This window comes from Martes martes, assembly GCF_963455335.1.
Source record: "Martes martes genome assembly, chromosome: X".
Classification (NCBI taxonomy): Eukaryota; Metazoa; Chordata; class Mammalia; order Carnivora; family Mustelidae; genus Martes; species Martes martes.
Genome location: NC_137897.1, coordinates 16,559,787 through 16,575,682, shown reverse-complemented (window position 1 = coordinate 16,575,682; position 15,896 = coordinate 16,559,787). Strand labels below are relative to the sequence as shown.

Genomic DNA, 15,896 nt, shown 5'->3' with positions numbered 1-15,896 from the left:
CCACTTGCTGCCCAGCTTATATGACCGGGAACAAGTTATGTGTCCTCCGCCAACCCAGAGAAACTCAAACCATACAAACATGGACCATGTGTATTCTTGTTAGCCTCGGCTGAGAAATCACAAACTGTTTTCTGGGTTCAAGAGTCCTCAGAATCCAATCCTTCACTTACAAGATGACCAAGGATGAGGTTTTGTTTTTTAGCAAAAATTAAAATTTCCTGAATTAGGTCATCAGCCCCAACACTAAACAGGCACCACCAGGATCAACCTGATTGCCCTTAGTGGCCCAGTGGCTGCTGGGTACTAGCGGGCTTGCACTGGTAACTAAGTTATATGGAATCGCAACATAATAACATAACTAAGTGGTTCGAGTTTAATTCCATTAAAATCACATCATGGAACTGGAGCATTAGGAAGGATTCCTGACAAATGGGAAAAAGAACATGAATCCAGGCTCCACAGGCATTTGACTCACCCTTGAGTCACATCCAGTACTTAACATGCCAACACTAATGCCTTTTGACTCATTATTATCAATTAAAATAAATGTTTTTGGAGACCTCACACACAGGTGGTAGATTTCTCACGAAGTGCCCCTAACTGAAAATTAGAACTTATAAGATGCCAGTCTAGCCAGATTCCCTTATTTTCCAAGTGTAGACAGCTATCAACAGCAAGGGTGATAGGTCTTCCCCAAACAAAGTTGTGGGGAAACACAGAACCAGAGTTCTCAGGGCGCCTGGGTGGCTCAATGGGTTAAGCATCTACCTTCAGCTCAGGTCGTGATCTCAGGGTCCTGGGATGGAGTCCCACCTCGGGCCCCTGCTCAGCGGGGAGCTTGCTTCTCTCTCTCCCTCTGCTTCTAACCCTGCCCAGCTCGTGCTCTCGCTAATAAATAAAATCTTTTTTATAAAAAAATTATACATAAGGGCACCTGGGTGGCTCAGTGGGGTAAAGCCTCTGCCTTCTGCTCAGGTCATGATCCCAGGATCCTGGGATCGAGCCCCGCATTGGGCTCTCTGCATGGTGGGGAGCCTGCTTCCCCCACTCTCTCTCTGCCTGCCTCTCTGCCTACTTGTGATCTCTGTCTGTCAAATAAATAAGTAAATCTTTTAAAAAATCATACATAAAAAGAATCAGAGTTCTCTTACTCCCAAAACACTTTCGTAGGGACTCAAGGACAAAGATGAATGTATACACACATCCCACTCATCCCCCTCCTAGGTATTGTTTCTTCTTAGAACGGTCTTCAGCTCGGCCATCAAAATTTTTTTCATCTTTTTTTTTTAAAGATTTTATTTATTTATTTGACAGAGATCACAAGCAGGCAGAGAGGCAGGCAGAGAGAGAGGGACGCAGGCTCCCCGCTGAGCAGAGAGCCCGACGCGGGACTCGATCCCAGGATCCCGAGATCATGACCCGAGCCGAAGGCAGCGGCCTAACCCACCGAGCCACCCAGGCGCCCCAAAATTTTTTCATCTTTTAAGATTAACAGGCTGAGGGGCGCCTAGGTGGCTCAGTGGGTTAAAGCCTCTGCCTTCAGCTCAGGTCATGATCTCAGGGTCCTGGGATCGAGCCCCACACTGGGCTCTCTGCTCAGCGGGGAGCCTGCTTCCTCCTCTCTCTCTGCCTGCCTCTCTGCCTACCTGTGATCTCTGTCAAATAAATAAATATTTTTTTAAAAACGCAAAAAAAACTTAAAAAAAAAAAAAAAAAAGATTAACAGGCTGAAAGGAGCACCTGGGTGGCTCAGTCAGTTAAGTGTCTGCCTTGAGCTTAGGTCATGATGAGGTTGGGGGAGGGGTGTTCTGGGATCCAGACGAACAGTGAGCCCCCTGCCCCTGCTCTGCGAGGAGTCTGCTTCTCCCTCTACCCCTCCCCTCTGCTCACGATCTCTTGCTCACTCTCTCAAATAAATAAATAAAATCATTAAAAATGTTTTTAAAAAATTAACAGGCTGAAAATTAAGGATAATTGGCTGGAAATGTTTTATTTTCTCCTTGCCCAATTAAATTATTTAGATGTCTACACCTTGCCAGCTTAGAACCTGCCAATTTCTCCTGCTCCCCTCTAAACTGTGCATCTATGGTTCTCTCCCTCTCTAGCCACTGTTAGCCCCAAGTTCTCTTGCTTGGGGCACCTGGCAGGCTCAGTCTGGAGAGCCATGTGACCCTTGATCTCCAAGTCGTGAGTTCAAGCCCTGCGCTGAGCACAGAGATTATTTAATTAAAAAAATTAGGGGCACCTGGGTGGCTCAGTCTGTTAAGTGGCTACCTTCAGCTCAGACCATGATCCTGAGGTCCTGGGACAGAGCCCAGTGCTGGGCTCCTTGCTCAGCGGGAAGCCCGCTTCTCCCTCTCCCTCGGCGCTTGTGTGCGCTTTCTCAAATAAACAAATCTTTCTTAAAAATTTAAAAAAAAAATAAAGTTCTCTCACTTTTTCTTCATAAAGTGAAGGTTCCCCCGCACTTTTACAACGGAACACAGAAGCCCATTGTGAGCCATCATTTCAACATACCACACTTGAATTAAGCAGAAAGCCGTTTAAGGCTTCAGGCACCGGCACAGACTGAAAGAAGTGCCAGAAGCTTCCAGCCTCATCCTGAGATTACCCTCCTCAGAGCCTAGAAACCCATGTTCAATAAGAACAGATCAATGTTCACACATGCTTCCACCAAGGACACTTCCTAGACGCAGCTGGGTGACCCAGAACCACTTCAAGCCTCATCTTCCTCACCTCTAAATTCAGTATGCAAGAACCTTCACTAAGTACTAATCCCTAAAGTTGGCAGGGTTAATTACTCAACAAAACCTGAGCCATCTCACACCCAACACTAGCTGCACGCCCCAAACACCATTTTATCTCTTGACTCTCCCAGTCATCTCCCTTCTCTCTATCCTCAACTAAGAAGTGTGGGAACTAAAAAATGCTTTGTTTTCTCAAAGTCACTTCCCAACCACCGAATACACTGCCATTACTTAAGCCCCTTGTAGTATTTTAGGGCAACTCCCTTAAAATCAAGCCCTATGAAGTGTGCACTGTCCTTTTTTTCTTTTTTTTTAAACCACCGGGAGAATAATACTCGGAAAGCTTGAGAGGTAAGGCCAAAGTCCCATGCAGAGCCAATCAAGAAAGACAAGATGCAAAACCTAGGTCTTGCTTCAAATCCCCAAAGTTTTTTGTTTGTTTAAATTAAATCTGCCTTCGGATAGCCTTTAAGCTTGGGGGAGAAAATGCAAAGTGAGTTTTCAGAACTTCAAGAAAGGAGAAAAGAAAGTGAAAAAGTGAAAAAGCCACGGTTTTAAGTGGGAACAGAAAAGGTTGCTCCATCCAATTCGAGGAAAACGGTGAAAAGGCAAGATATGGATGAGATGCTTCATGTGGGATGTACGGGAAGCGCAGATTCAAGTCTGCAGTCCTTACAGGTTTAAAAGCCAGCAGAAAAAAGGACTGCCAGTCCTACCCCTCCCCCCGCCACGTTAAAACACCCGGAGAAAAGCATGCAAAAATACCCTTCCCCTTCGTAATTCCTGCACACAGCTGCCACTTTCCAGCCCTCTGTTCTGGCCGGCTGTGTTCTGAGCCTCCAAGACTCGGGGAGTTATAGTTCCCGCGCCCAGACCTCACCCCCCCCCTTCCATAATCATCGTTTTCTTTCCCGTCCCCCGTCCCTTTCCGCGGGACCCGTCTCCTACGCAGTCGGCTAAGAATTCTGCAAGCGCGGCGCGGTCCTGCCCCAGCCCGGGCTCCCACGAGGGGAGCCCCCGCCCCAGGGTGGAGGGAATTTACCCGCCTCCGAGTACAGGAAAAGGTCACGCGGGCGGCCCCGCGCGGCGCACGCCCCCCGCCCCTGCACCTCCGCCCTAAGTGGGGGCCCGCAGACGTGAGGGTGTTCCTCCCGGGCCGCGCGGCGCCAAGGGGACCCTTGCAGGCGCGGCCACGCCCGCACGGGACGCGGGTGGGCGACCCAGGCCTCGAAGGGCGGCGCCGCGGGAGCAGGGCTGTGGGGGGAAGCGGCCCCTCCAGGCCCCGCGCTGCGGTGGGGACCGACATCGGCTGGAGCTGGAGCGCGGCCTCCGCCCTGGCCGCCGGTGCACGCGGCCCCGCAGCGCGCTCGGCGCCGCAGCCGGAGAGCCGCCGGGGCCGCGCGGGCCGACCGCATTGTTCGGCCCGCGGCGCGCGCCCCGCCCGGTCCCCGCTGGCCCCAGCCCGGCGGGCGGCGCGGGCGGCCGGGCAGGTGGCCGCCGCGCGCCCTCACCTTTGGCGCCGAGCTTGAAGTCGAGCGTGCTGTGCCGTGCTGCTGCCATAGTGAGGCGAGGCCCTGTGCCATGCCTGGGGGAGGCGGCCGCGGGAGACTGGGGGGCCGCACGGCGTGTCGGGCTGCGGCCGGCGGGGAGTGAGCCGCGCCAGGGAGGCCGAGGGTAGGAGGTGGGAGGGACCGCCGGGAGCGATCCGGGGCGCGGGGGCGGGGTCGGGCCCGCCTCCGGGAGGGAGGAAGCGAGGAAGCCCGCAGCCCCGAACTTAGAGCGCAGGGTGTGGGGCCTCGGTAATGTAATGGTGGAAACGTGGGCGCCGTGCTCCCCGGCGTGCGTCACCAATGGCCGCTCCCGCGCCCGATGATCCGGCGGGCACTCCCGCCATCCGTTAGGTCACCTTAGGTTTGAACAGCGCAGCACGACTTCCGGGGGGCCCACCCCTTACACATCCCCAGACCATCCCCCAAGCCGGGGCCCCTCTTATTTCCTGGCTAAGTCAAGAAAATCAAATGCTAGGATCCACCCTGTAGGCTAAAAGTACTGCCTTTTCCTTAACTCTTCAAATGCTACAGTTAAACCCATTAGAATTGTTTCCATTATTATTAGCAAGGGTCGGCTTGTATTTAGGGACCAAATGAAAACCTCTTGGTTTTACTTACCTACGTTTGCATGAAAAATGGGAATGGTGGAGAAGCAAGTCAGAGGATAAGGCTGTTAATGCTGATTTGGGAAATTACAGATTCCAGAGTTGCTCCCCCATTACTGATGCCCCTGTTCGAGGTGGTGAACCTTTCCCCTGTGGGCTTCTCTTTGACTTTGGGCTTATGGCTGGTATTCAACACGATGTGGCAAAGGAGAGAACATCAGCGCGCCCTAAAGCCCTCCTTTATTCCACTGACAGTAGCACTAAGCAAATGGTTCCATCATCCCAGCAGTCTTCGTACGTCTCTCAGCGTCCGGAAGCTCCACAGGAATCACTGTTAATGGCCAAACTTTAACTGCGTGAACTTCTGTACCCTCGTGAAAGAATAAAGAACCTAGGTATTGAACTCACCTCTCCCAAGACCAGTCCCTAGTGGCTGTTTTCCGGAATCTTTCACCTTTCTACAAGAACTGAACAATACAGCCCATCCCGTTAAGAACTGGATCTCCCTTTTCACACTCGCTCTGTGTATGTTCCTTTCTGGGATCCCAGGGTCTCAGTTTCTAGAGCTATTCTGTTATCTCAGGTGTGGGTCTAGCTACCTTAGATTGCAGCTCCTGCTCTCGTCCTTGGACATTCTCCAGTACTCGCCACTCCTCTGAAGTCCTGTCGGGGGGACACAGTTGTCCCTAATCATGCTGCATGGACAGCAAGACTCCAAAGGTCTCAAGTGTACCTCTTGTCACTGTCACGCAGTCGCAGGGCAGGCCTCTAGGGCATGTAACCTGTGCATTGGCACAGCACCTCGAGCTCAGACAGGCCCTGAACTTGGTTTCTCCGCTCTTTCTTGAAATTCTTAACAATTTTGAACAAGGGACCCCGGGCTTTCCTTTTGCACTGAGCCTGCAAAATATGTAGCCCGGCCGGCTTAGCAGCTTGTGTCTTTAAGTGCGAGCAGCAGTGGCCAGTGAAGGTGCCTCCCCTTACTTCTGCAAGGTGGAAAATAGGCAGAGGTGAACTTCCTTAAGATGCTTTCTCATTAGCTAATCAGATTGCCATAAAAAAAAAAATGTGGAGTTTAACACAAGCGGTTCATGACGTCAGCACAACTTCAGGGATAAATAGGCCTCGAAATGGAGCCCACACTGTTGAGGTGCTTTGGGGAGTTATTTTAAAGATGTTTGCAGTGTCGGGCATTACTTACCAATGACAGAATCCTGGCAGAATTGCTAAAGGTAAGTCATGGACAGAACCAAGGTCTTCAGGCCTCTTTAAGCATCTCCAGCTGGGCTGTGGGTACCTGTTTGGACTCTGGAATGTGTTCTCATTGTCTAGGTTTTATAATCCAGGCCCCTGGCTTCAAGGCCTGTTACAGGATGAATAATCATTTTGTTTGTGGGAATTGCTTGTGTTACTGTTGACCAGTGTGTCCTGTGCAGCTTTTGTCACACCAGATAATTCAGCAGCCTATCCTGCAGCAGAGAAGCAGGAGAAATTTACCCAACTACAGCCTGCGCTCTCCAAACAGCCTCCTAGTCAACAGAATCTTGGCAATGGTAAAAATGTGGATATTCATGGATTCACATCCTCTGGCCTGACCTTGTCTGCTCTTGGCCAAAAGTGAGGCCTGAGACAGAAAAGCAGCCCCTGCCATCTGGGAACTGGCCAGGCAGTCTTCCATTGAACATAAATAATTCCCCAGGACAGCGACATCAGACAAGGCCACTCTGTGGCCAGGATGGGACAAGACAAAAACAAGACGCCTCTGTAATCCTGTGTGAACACGGAGAACAAGTGAACCTTGTCCAAATCACAAATGTCCCCACACATGCCCGCATCCTGACTAACAGGAGGGACTGCTGCTTCCTCACCAGTCACAGCCTTTGTCGGGTCCTCCCTGCTTCTACAGAAGATCGAGGGGGACCCCTGACCCTGGAATTACCTCGCTCCTGGCCAGCATCCAAACCAGAGCACACCCAGCTTCCTTGAACGCTCCCCTAAAGCCCCTGCCACGGGCCCAGTCCTCCACGTGGTCCTGTCCCACACGGCTCCCCGTGGTCCGTCGCTGCCACGAGAAGAGAACCGCTTGGTCCACGCCAGGTGCGGTCCTGGGGCCGGGGGAGGGGCGGCAGCTGGAGGGTGGTAACAACAGTGACAATAACCTTAGAGGGAAAACCGTGGGATCTTTTACAGCCAAATGCTACTGATGCTAGGTATTACTCTTAGCCAAAACTCACCTTCACATGGTCCCACCTGCTTCTTCACAGTCAGGCCAACTTAGATGTCTGCAACAAGAGTTTTTATAAATTCAGAGGAATAGGGGCGCCTGGGTGGCTCAGTTGGTTGAGCTTCTGACTCTTGATTTTGGCTCAGGTCATGATCTCAGGGACGTGGGATGGAGCCCCACGTTGGGCTCTATGCTCAGCACAGAGTCTGCTTATCGCTCTTCCTCTTGTCCTCCCCCTTCTTGCTCTCTCTCTCTCAAACAGATGAATAAAATCTTTATAAACTCAGAGGAATAGCCACAATGTCTGTCCAGCTCGGTTAGCAACAGTAACTATCTAGTGGGAAGAAGAAAGTAGAAAATGGAAAAAGGCTGTCTGCGAGGGGAAGGTGGTGGCAGGGAAGCAAGGTGCTAAGTGGAAACCTTGCCAGGGTCTAAGAACCCAGAGGCCAACAACGGTGCTGCTGTTCCAAACCTTCTTGTGAAGGGAGGTGGGGGGGCGGGGTGGGGACCAGCAGCCCTCAGCAGCTGCACCTGCCATCAAAGCCAGGGGCCTTTTGTTTTTTCTGTTTTCAGCAGTTCACTTGGGACCCTTGGAAACACTCTGCCTCCCTGCCCCCTGTGTGCCACTGTGGTGAAATCACTTCCTCTCTTAAAAAACAACAACAACAACAAAACAAACTAACTAACTAACTAACTAAAAAACCTGGCCTTAGCTATTAGGGTTGGAATGGCTGACAGAGCCCTGTATCGCTCCCCTGCCATTCTTCAGATAAAGGTGGGCCTGGCCCAATAAGTTGAACATGATTTGAGTTTCTGATTAAAAAGACCGTGTAGGGGCGCCTGGGTGGCTCAGTGGGTTAAAGCCTCTGCCTTCGGCTCAGGTCATGATCCTAGGGTCGTGGGATCGAGTCCCGCATCGGGGTCTCTGCTTCAGCAGAGAGCCTGCTTCCCCCTCTCTGTCTCTGCCTGCCTCTCTGCCTACTTGTGCTCTCTGTCTGTCAAATAAATAAATTAAAAAAAAAAAAAAGACCGTGTAACTGAGAGCATCCTGGGATCTTTGGCACAGTGATTCTCAACTTTGTCTCCGTAGTGGAATCACCTCCCGAACTTTAAATCCTGCTGACAGGGGTGCAGTCTTAACATCCGGATTGTTACAAAAAAACAAAAACCCAGGAGATTCCAACGTAAACCTAAGTGTGTCCCTACAAAGCCAGAAAGTAGTGTGAACCACGAGCGATACGAGGCCACACCCACAAGGCTAGCTCTGATATAAGTAAACAGATTTTGAAAGCCAGAAAATAACAAGTGTCAGCAAGAATGTGGAGAAAGTGCTGGTGGAAATGTAAAATGCTGCCTCTGCCTTGGAAAACAGTTTGGCAATTCCTCAAAAATTTAAACAGACAGTTACCATATGACCCAGCAATTCCACTCTTGGGTATGTACCTCAAAGAATGGCAAACAGGTGTCCAAACAAAAACTTGTATACAATTGTATTTACAATCGCCAAAAAGTAGAAAGAACCAAATTTCCATTGATCAATGAATGGGTAAACAAAAGATTATTCCGCCATAAAAAGGAATGAAGTTCTGACTCATGCCACAACAAAAACGAACGTCAAAAACATTACGCTGAGTGCAAGAGGACAGGCAAAAGGACAAATAATGTAGGTTTCCACTTGAAATGTCTAGAATGGGCAACTCCATAGAGTTAGAAATCAGGTTAATGTTTGAGTGGGAGGTGTGACTGATTAAATAGGTGTGGGGTTTCCTTTTGGGGCGATGCGGCATCTTGGAATTAGACACAAGTGGCGGTTGCCTAATATTGTAAATGTACTAAGTGCCAGTGAGTTTTTCACTGTTAGAGAGTTAATTCTATGTTATGTAAAGTTTACCTCAAAAAAAAAAAAAAAGACTTGAAGACTTACCAAGTTGGTAAGGTGAAACTCTACAGAAATTTTAAAAGAGATTTTATTTTTATTTATTTGAGAGACACAGATAGCAAGAGAGAGCACAAACAGGGAGGAGAGGGAGCTGCAGGCTCCCCGCTGAGTAGGAGCCTGACTTGGGCCTCCATCCCAGGACCCCAGAATCATGATGCGAGACAAAGGCAGATACCCAACCAACTGAGCCACCCAGCTGAGTCACCCCATACAGAAATTTTAAAAATTTTTTTTAAGTAGGCGCCATGCCCATCGTGGGACTTGAACTCAAAACCCTAAGATCAAGAGTCACCAACTCTCTGGACTAAGCCAGCCAGATGCCCCTGCTGTAAAGGAATTTTTAAGTGAACTTGATTCCCTGAAGCAAATTTCAAGTACGTGCCCCATCAGATGGAGTTGAAGTGAGGTATTTACAAAAAAAAAGCAAAATTGAAGGTTGGTCGGAAACCATCCTCATGGTCACAGTTTTCCCAGAGAAAGGCATTCTTCAGCCTCAAATGCTAACTTACTTAATCCTTACAATAGCCGTAAGAAGTAGGTATAATTATCCCTATTTTACAAACAAGTTAACTGAGGCACGAAGAGGTTCAAAGACTAGAAAATCGGTCAAGCCAAGACAGGTGGCTCCAGGGCTGGGCTGTTCACCTCCTCATGATACTGCCTCTGATTGCCCTGCCTGCTGGCTCGAGGCATCTGCGCTTTCCTACAGGTCCCCAGAGCCAAGGTGTATGAGTCCACCTGTCTCCCAGTCAGGGTGTGTATGTAATCAAGAGGCTGTTCTGCCTCTCTCGAGCTCCCAGCCTAGCTCCACCAAACAATGTCTGTGGTGAATTCCTAGCCCACCTCCCACTAGCTATGAGACAGTCGTCAACAGGTTCAGCAAGTTTTCTGTGCCTCCTTCGCCACCTCTGTAAAATGAGCTAATAATAGTACCCACCTCATAGAGCTGTTGTGAAAATTAAATGAGTAAATATATGACAAGCACAGAGGGTAATATCTGACACATGATGAGTATTCAGGAAATGGTAGGTAGCAGTGATAAGGAGGATATGGATATCATCATTATTTTTTAAGATTTTATTTATTTATTTGACAGAGAGAGCACAAGCAGGGGGGACAGAAGAGGGAGAAGCAGGCTTCCCGCTGAGCAGGGAGCTTGATGTAGGACTTGATCCCAGGATCCTGGGATCGTGACTTGAGCCAAAGTCAGACAGACACTTAACCGACTGAGCCACTCAGGCTTCCCTGTTGATATCATTATTAAGGCACCATCTACTTTTGGCCCCATGCTCCTTCGGGACGCCTGACCTTTTACCTTTACGCTCCCACTGCTTGGCACGGGGCCTGAACACAGTAGGCCTTCAACATCTGTGTCTTTGGAATGAACTGAGGAATAGATCATCATACTTGATGCCCCAAAGAACTCCAAGCAGGGACCAGGTTCTCTGAGTTCAGATGCTGGAGAAGGGAGATGAGGATGGCAGGCAACCCGTGCAATTCCCCCACTCTGTTCTTCATCATTTGACTCATATTCCCAACCCCCAGGGTGCAGAGGCAGTCCACGGCCCATTCAGAAGCCTCTAAAAGTTTCTTGGTAGAACTCTCTGGATAATTATTTAAGAAAGGTAAATGGCAAATTGGGTTTTCCTCAAGACATTTCAAGCCAACGTTGTGGGTGCCAGCCATAATCCTCATTTGTGTCTGTGCTGACCCTTTTATTTTTTATTTATTTATTTTCATTTTTTAAAGATTTTATCTATTTATGTGACAGAGAGAGAGAGCACACGCGCGCACAAGCAGGGGGAGCTGCAGGCAGAGGGAGAGGGCCGGCCTTTTTAAGAGAACCTCCACATGAGGAGCATCTGGCGGGCTCAGTTGGCAGAGCTTGTGACTCTTGATCTTGGCGTTGTGAGTTTGAACCCCATGTTGGATGTAGAGATTACTTAAATAAGCAAAAAGAGAGAGAGAGAGAGAGAACCTCCACTTGACACAAAGCCCCCACGTGAAACGCTGTCTGACCCACTCCACTTCCTCCTTTCCTCTCACTTCCGGCAAAGAACGGCACTGGGGGAGGGGAGACTTAATTATTACAATGCATTCCTTAAGTGCCTGTGCCCAAGTAGTGACATAAGCCAAAGTGTTACCAAAGAACATAGAGTGTATTTGGGTTCAAAAAGTAAGGCCTGGCTTCTTGTCTGAGTGTGGCATCTGCTACAGCTGTATTTGAAGGGGGGACTACGTTCTCAACTATTAGTGCTGCTTCCATATCTATTTTTCTGTGAGAATGATTCCTTAGTGCCTAAAGTCTCTAGAGAGTCAGTTCCCAGAATCGTTAGGGTCGGGGCCTTCGTCAGCCAGCCTGGATCCTAACCTTGATTCTTCCATTAGCTCGCGGGTGACCTTTGACAAAGCCTCTCATCTTCCTGTGAAGTGTGCGTCGTTATAGGCACCTGTTTCACACAGTTGCGGGGAGGATTAAGTGAATTCGTAGAAGTATAGCACTTAGAACAGTGCTTAGTGCATAGAAAGGCCCACAGAAGGATTAGTTACTAATTACTAATGAGTTGCAATTAATGTTTAACTGGTAGTTTCCTTTCCCTTGTCCAAATGGGGAGCACCTGGGCATTTACAGTTGCACTCCCATTCCAGCTGCCATTTCCCTGCAGCAGAGCCAAAAGATTGCCAAAGCCCACAGAGGGGCCACTTGTCTTAAAAAGTATATGATACGGGGCACCAGGTGGCTCAGTTTTTGGTCGTCTGCCTTCGGCTCAGGTCATGATTCCCGGGGTCCTGGGATGGAGCCCCATATCGGGGTCCTGGCTCAGTGGGAAGCCTGGTTTCTCCCACTCCCCCTGCTTGTGTTCCCTCTCTCACTGTGTGTCTCTCTGTCAAAAATAAATAAAATCTTTAAAAAATTGTATTTGATATAACTCGCCAGTCAGAGGTAGTCCCAGATGTCAGGCACAGTGGGATTGGAGTAGAGCTGCCATTTTTGCAGCATGGCAGCCCCTCCCCCACCTTTTTAAAGTAGGTTCCAGGCCCAGCAGGAGCCCAGTGTGGAACTTGAACTCACAACCCTGAAATCAAGATCTGAGCTGAGATCTAGACTCAGACACTTAACTGACTGAACCATTCAGGTGCCCCTGGGTTTTGCCGTTTCACCTACCAGATCTTTGGGTCTTTGCCCTCACCTGAAACACATCCTTCATCCACTGGAGAAGCCCACACATGAGCATTTGAGGCCCAGATCAAATGCCAGCCACAGCCCCCTCACTTGCTCAACCGAGTTCCTACAGGTCAGCAGTCAGATCTCCAAAGAAGAACTTTCCACCTTGCATTAGTGGCAGCGTGCTAGAGCCCCTCGTACTTGACCTGTGTTTCTCTCCAGCTAACACTCCTTCCTTACTGGGACTAAAATCCAGAAAGTTTGAGTGACCAGCCCAGGGTCAGGTGCTTGTTAGTGAAATGAAGGCTCAGGGACCAGGATCCTGGTGCCCCAGTTTCCAGGCCAGGGCTAACGCTTGGGCTCCTGGGTGGCTCAGTCCCTTAAACGTCTGCCTTCGGCTCAGGTCATAATCCTGGTGAGCCCCACCTTGGGCTCCATGGGCTCTGCTGCTCCTCCTGCTTGTGCTCTCTTTCTCTCTGTGTGTCAAATAAATAAATAAAATCTTTAAGAAAAAATAGAGTTAAAAATGGTCTTTTAGGGGCACCTGGGTGGCTCAGTGGGTTAAGCCTCTGCCTTTGGTTCAGGTCATGATCTCAGGGTCCTGGGATCGAGCCCCATGTCAGGCTCTCTGCTCAACAGGGAGCCTGCTTCCCCCTCTCTCTGCCTGCCTCTCTGCCTAGTTGTGATCTCTCTCTCTCTGCCAAATAAATAAATAAAATCTTTTTAAAAAGTGTCTTTTTAAAAAAAGGTCTTTTAAAAAATAAACTATATTGCTGTTATGTCCAACTTCCACTATTGAAAGTTGTTCACTATGGGCCACAGTATCCATAAAGTATGTCATTTCTAATCTTTCCAATTCGGCAAAATTTATTCCCTGTTTGAAGACATAATGGGGCGCCTGGTTCACTCCGTAGAGCATGTGACTCTTGATCTCGGGGTTGTAAGTTCAAGCCCCACACTGGATATAGAGATTGCTTAAAAATAAAATCTTTAAAGACGTAGACACCAAGGCCAAGTGACCTGCTCAAAGCCACATGTCAGTCTGCAGCAGAGTGAGGTCTGGAATGTGGGTCAGTTTGAGTCCAAAGTCAGGAGAATTTCTCATCTATCATGTTGCCCTCAGTACTAGAAATGAGAGCACATAAAAGCACTGAACGGTTCATTTAAAATATACTCATTCTACATGCAGACAATTGTTGTTTTAAGGAAAGGGAAGAAGAAAAGGAGAGATTACATTTTGGCATGCAAAGGCAAAACAATAAATATTCTTTTTCCTGTTCCTGGATCCCATTGCAGCTTCTTCAAAGCAAGTGAATTTATGCATGTTGACACAGCTCTTATTTTAAAATCTTCTTTGGCTCCGTTTTCAGCTTCTTCCCTTTGGCACAACCAGTCCCATGACTCCCCTCTGTCAGGCTCTGAGAATCTACCTAAAATCCTTATGCAGCAATTACTGTTAAGATCCATACTGCAAAGGAGACTTCATTGCTCTCCACTAAACCACAGGTCTCTTCCGGTTTCATACTATATTGCCAGGCACATCAACCTGTTACTCTTAAAAGTCTTGCACTTTAAGGATATACTCATGTTACTGTTTAAAAAAAATAAGTTCATGGGTGCCTGGGTGGCTCAGTGGGTTAAAGCCTCTGCCTTTGGCTCAGGTCATGATCTCAGGGTCCTGGGATCAAGCCGCGCCTGGGGCCCTCTGCTCGGCGGGGAGCCTGTTTCCCCCTCTCTCTCTCTGCCTGCCTCTCTGCCTACTTGTGATCTCTGTCTGTCAAATAAATAAATAAAAATCTTTAAAAGAATAAAAAATAAGTTCATAAGTTTTTTCTTAATCTTAACTTGCACATTTTCAAAATCATTTACAAATACATAGTTTTCTCATTTTTGTCTGAAATAGATATTGTTTCAATCTACATATACCAGTTGATATTAAAACTCCACAAGTAAAAATTAACATATATTATTTTAAACATGCTTCCTTTAAAAATACTAGTTTATTGCATTTTGGTTATTTGTAATTAATTAAAAATAGTTCAGAAACTTCACATTATCATGCTTGTGCAAAAGAGAAAACTGTACTGCAATGCAAGACATCTGCCAAATGGGAAAAATAAAGCTAAAAGAACATTCCACTGCTGTTACATAGCAAAGGTAAGATCAATGACTGGGCCAAACTGACCTCATATGCCTCCTACCGCGAGACAGGGAGAAGAACCCAATGTCCCTTCTGTGATCTTCTTGCCAAAAATGCACACACAACCTGAATCAAATCATGAAGAACCATCAGACCAACTCAAACTAAGGGACCTTCTACAAAATGAATGGCCCATGTTCTTCAAAAAATGTCAAAGTCAAGAAATACAATGAAAAGTGGAGGAACTGTTCCAGATGAAAAGAAACTAAGACGATGTGACAGTTAAATCACAACATGTGATTCTGGATTGGATCCTGGACCAGGAAAGGAAAATAGCCATACGAGACATTATTAGGACAAATGACAAAAGTGGAACAGGGACTGTGGATTGAACAATCGCTTTGTAGCCAATGTTGTTTCCTGACTTTGATCAGTGTACTGTGGTTGCATAACGGAATGCCCTTGTTCTTAGGAATTACACCCTGAGGCATTTTGGGTAAAGGGGCATAATGTCTCCAATGAACTCATGGTTTGGAAAAAAATTATAGATGCACATATAAATATGTATATGCACATACACATGCAGGGTGAGAGACAGGGAGAGAGAGGGAGACGATAATGCCAATGGGATAAAATGTCAATGATGGTTGAAACTGAGTAAAGATAAACAAGAGCTCCTTATACTCTTTTTGCAACTTTTCTGTGCGGGCATTTGGAATTATTATCAGGGGGGCCTGGATGGGTCAGTCAGTTAAGTGTCTGCTTCTGACTCCGGTTGGCTGTGATCCCGGAGTCCTGGGATAGAGCCCTATGTTGGAATCCCTGCTCAGTGGGGAGTCTGCTTCTCCTTCTCTTTCCCTCTGTCCCTCCCAGCCCTCCCCCTCCCCCGTGCATGTGTTTTCTCTCTCTCTCTCAAATATACTTTAAAATGAAATAAAATGAAATAATTATCAAAATAAGGTTACCAGGGCACCTGGGTGGCTCTGTCGGTTAAGCATCTACCTTCGGCTCAGGTCATGATTCTGGAGTCCTGGGATGGAGCACTGCATGGGGCTTCCTGCTCAGTGGGGAGTCTGTTTCTGACTCTACCCCTCCCCATGGTTTGTGCTCTTTCTCCTGTCTTGCTCTCTCAAATAAATAAATAAATAAAATCTTTAAAAAAATAAGATTAGTAAAGTGGCACCTGGGTGTCTCAGTCGGTAAAGCCCCGGCTCTTGGTTTCAGCTCAGGTCATGATCTCAGGGTCCTGGGATTGCGCCCGAGTCAGGCTCCCTGCTCAGCAGGGAGTCAGCTTGAAGGTTCTCGTCCTCTTCCTCTGCCCCTTTCCACCCCACACGCTCGCTCTAAAATGAATAAATAAATCTTAAAAAAAATAAAGTTACTGAAAACAGTGACTGTACAGAAAACATGAGAATGTCAAAAAAGAAGAAGGAAAAAATCCCTAAGGATCCTGAAGTGTAGATAACATAGCAGCGTCTAAGACATGCTTGAATCTCTTGGTAACAGGCAAGCTTGACTTAAGGGA

The 15,896-nt window shown here is 47.9% G+C and overlaps 1 protein-coding gene across 1 annotated transcript in view; it reads right to left on the bottom strand.

Annotated features, from left to right (window-relative positions):
- The window catches only part of SMS (spermine synthase), a 50,105-nt gene extending 45,434 nt beyond the window's left edge, over window positions 1-4,671 (bottom strand). Inside the window, exon 1 of the mRNA XM_080831331.1 lies at window positions 4,259-4,671. Coding sequence (XP_080687457.1) covers window positions 4,259-4,307 — 49 coding nt within the window. The 5' untranslated portion in view covers window positions 4,308-4,671. The remainder of the gene's footprint in view (window positions 1-4,258) is intronic.
- Window positions 4,672-15,896: the final 11,225 nt, after the last annotated feature.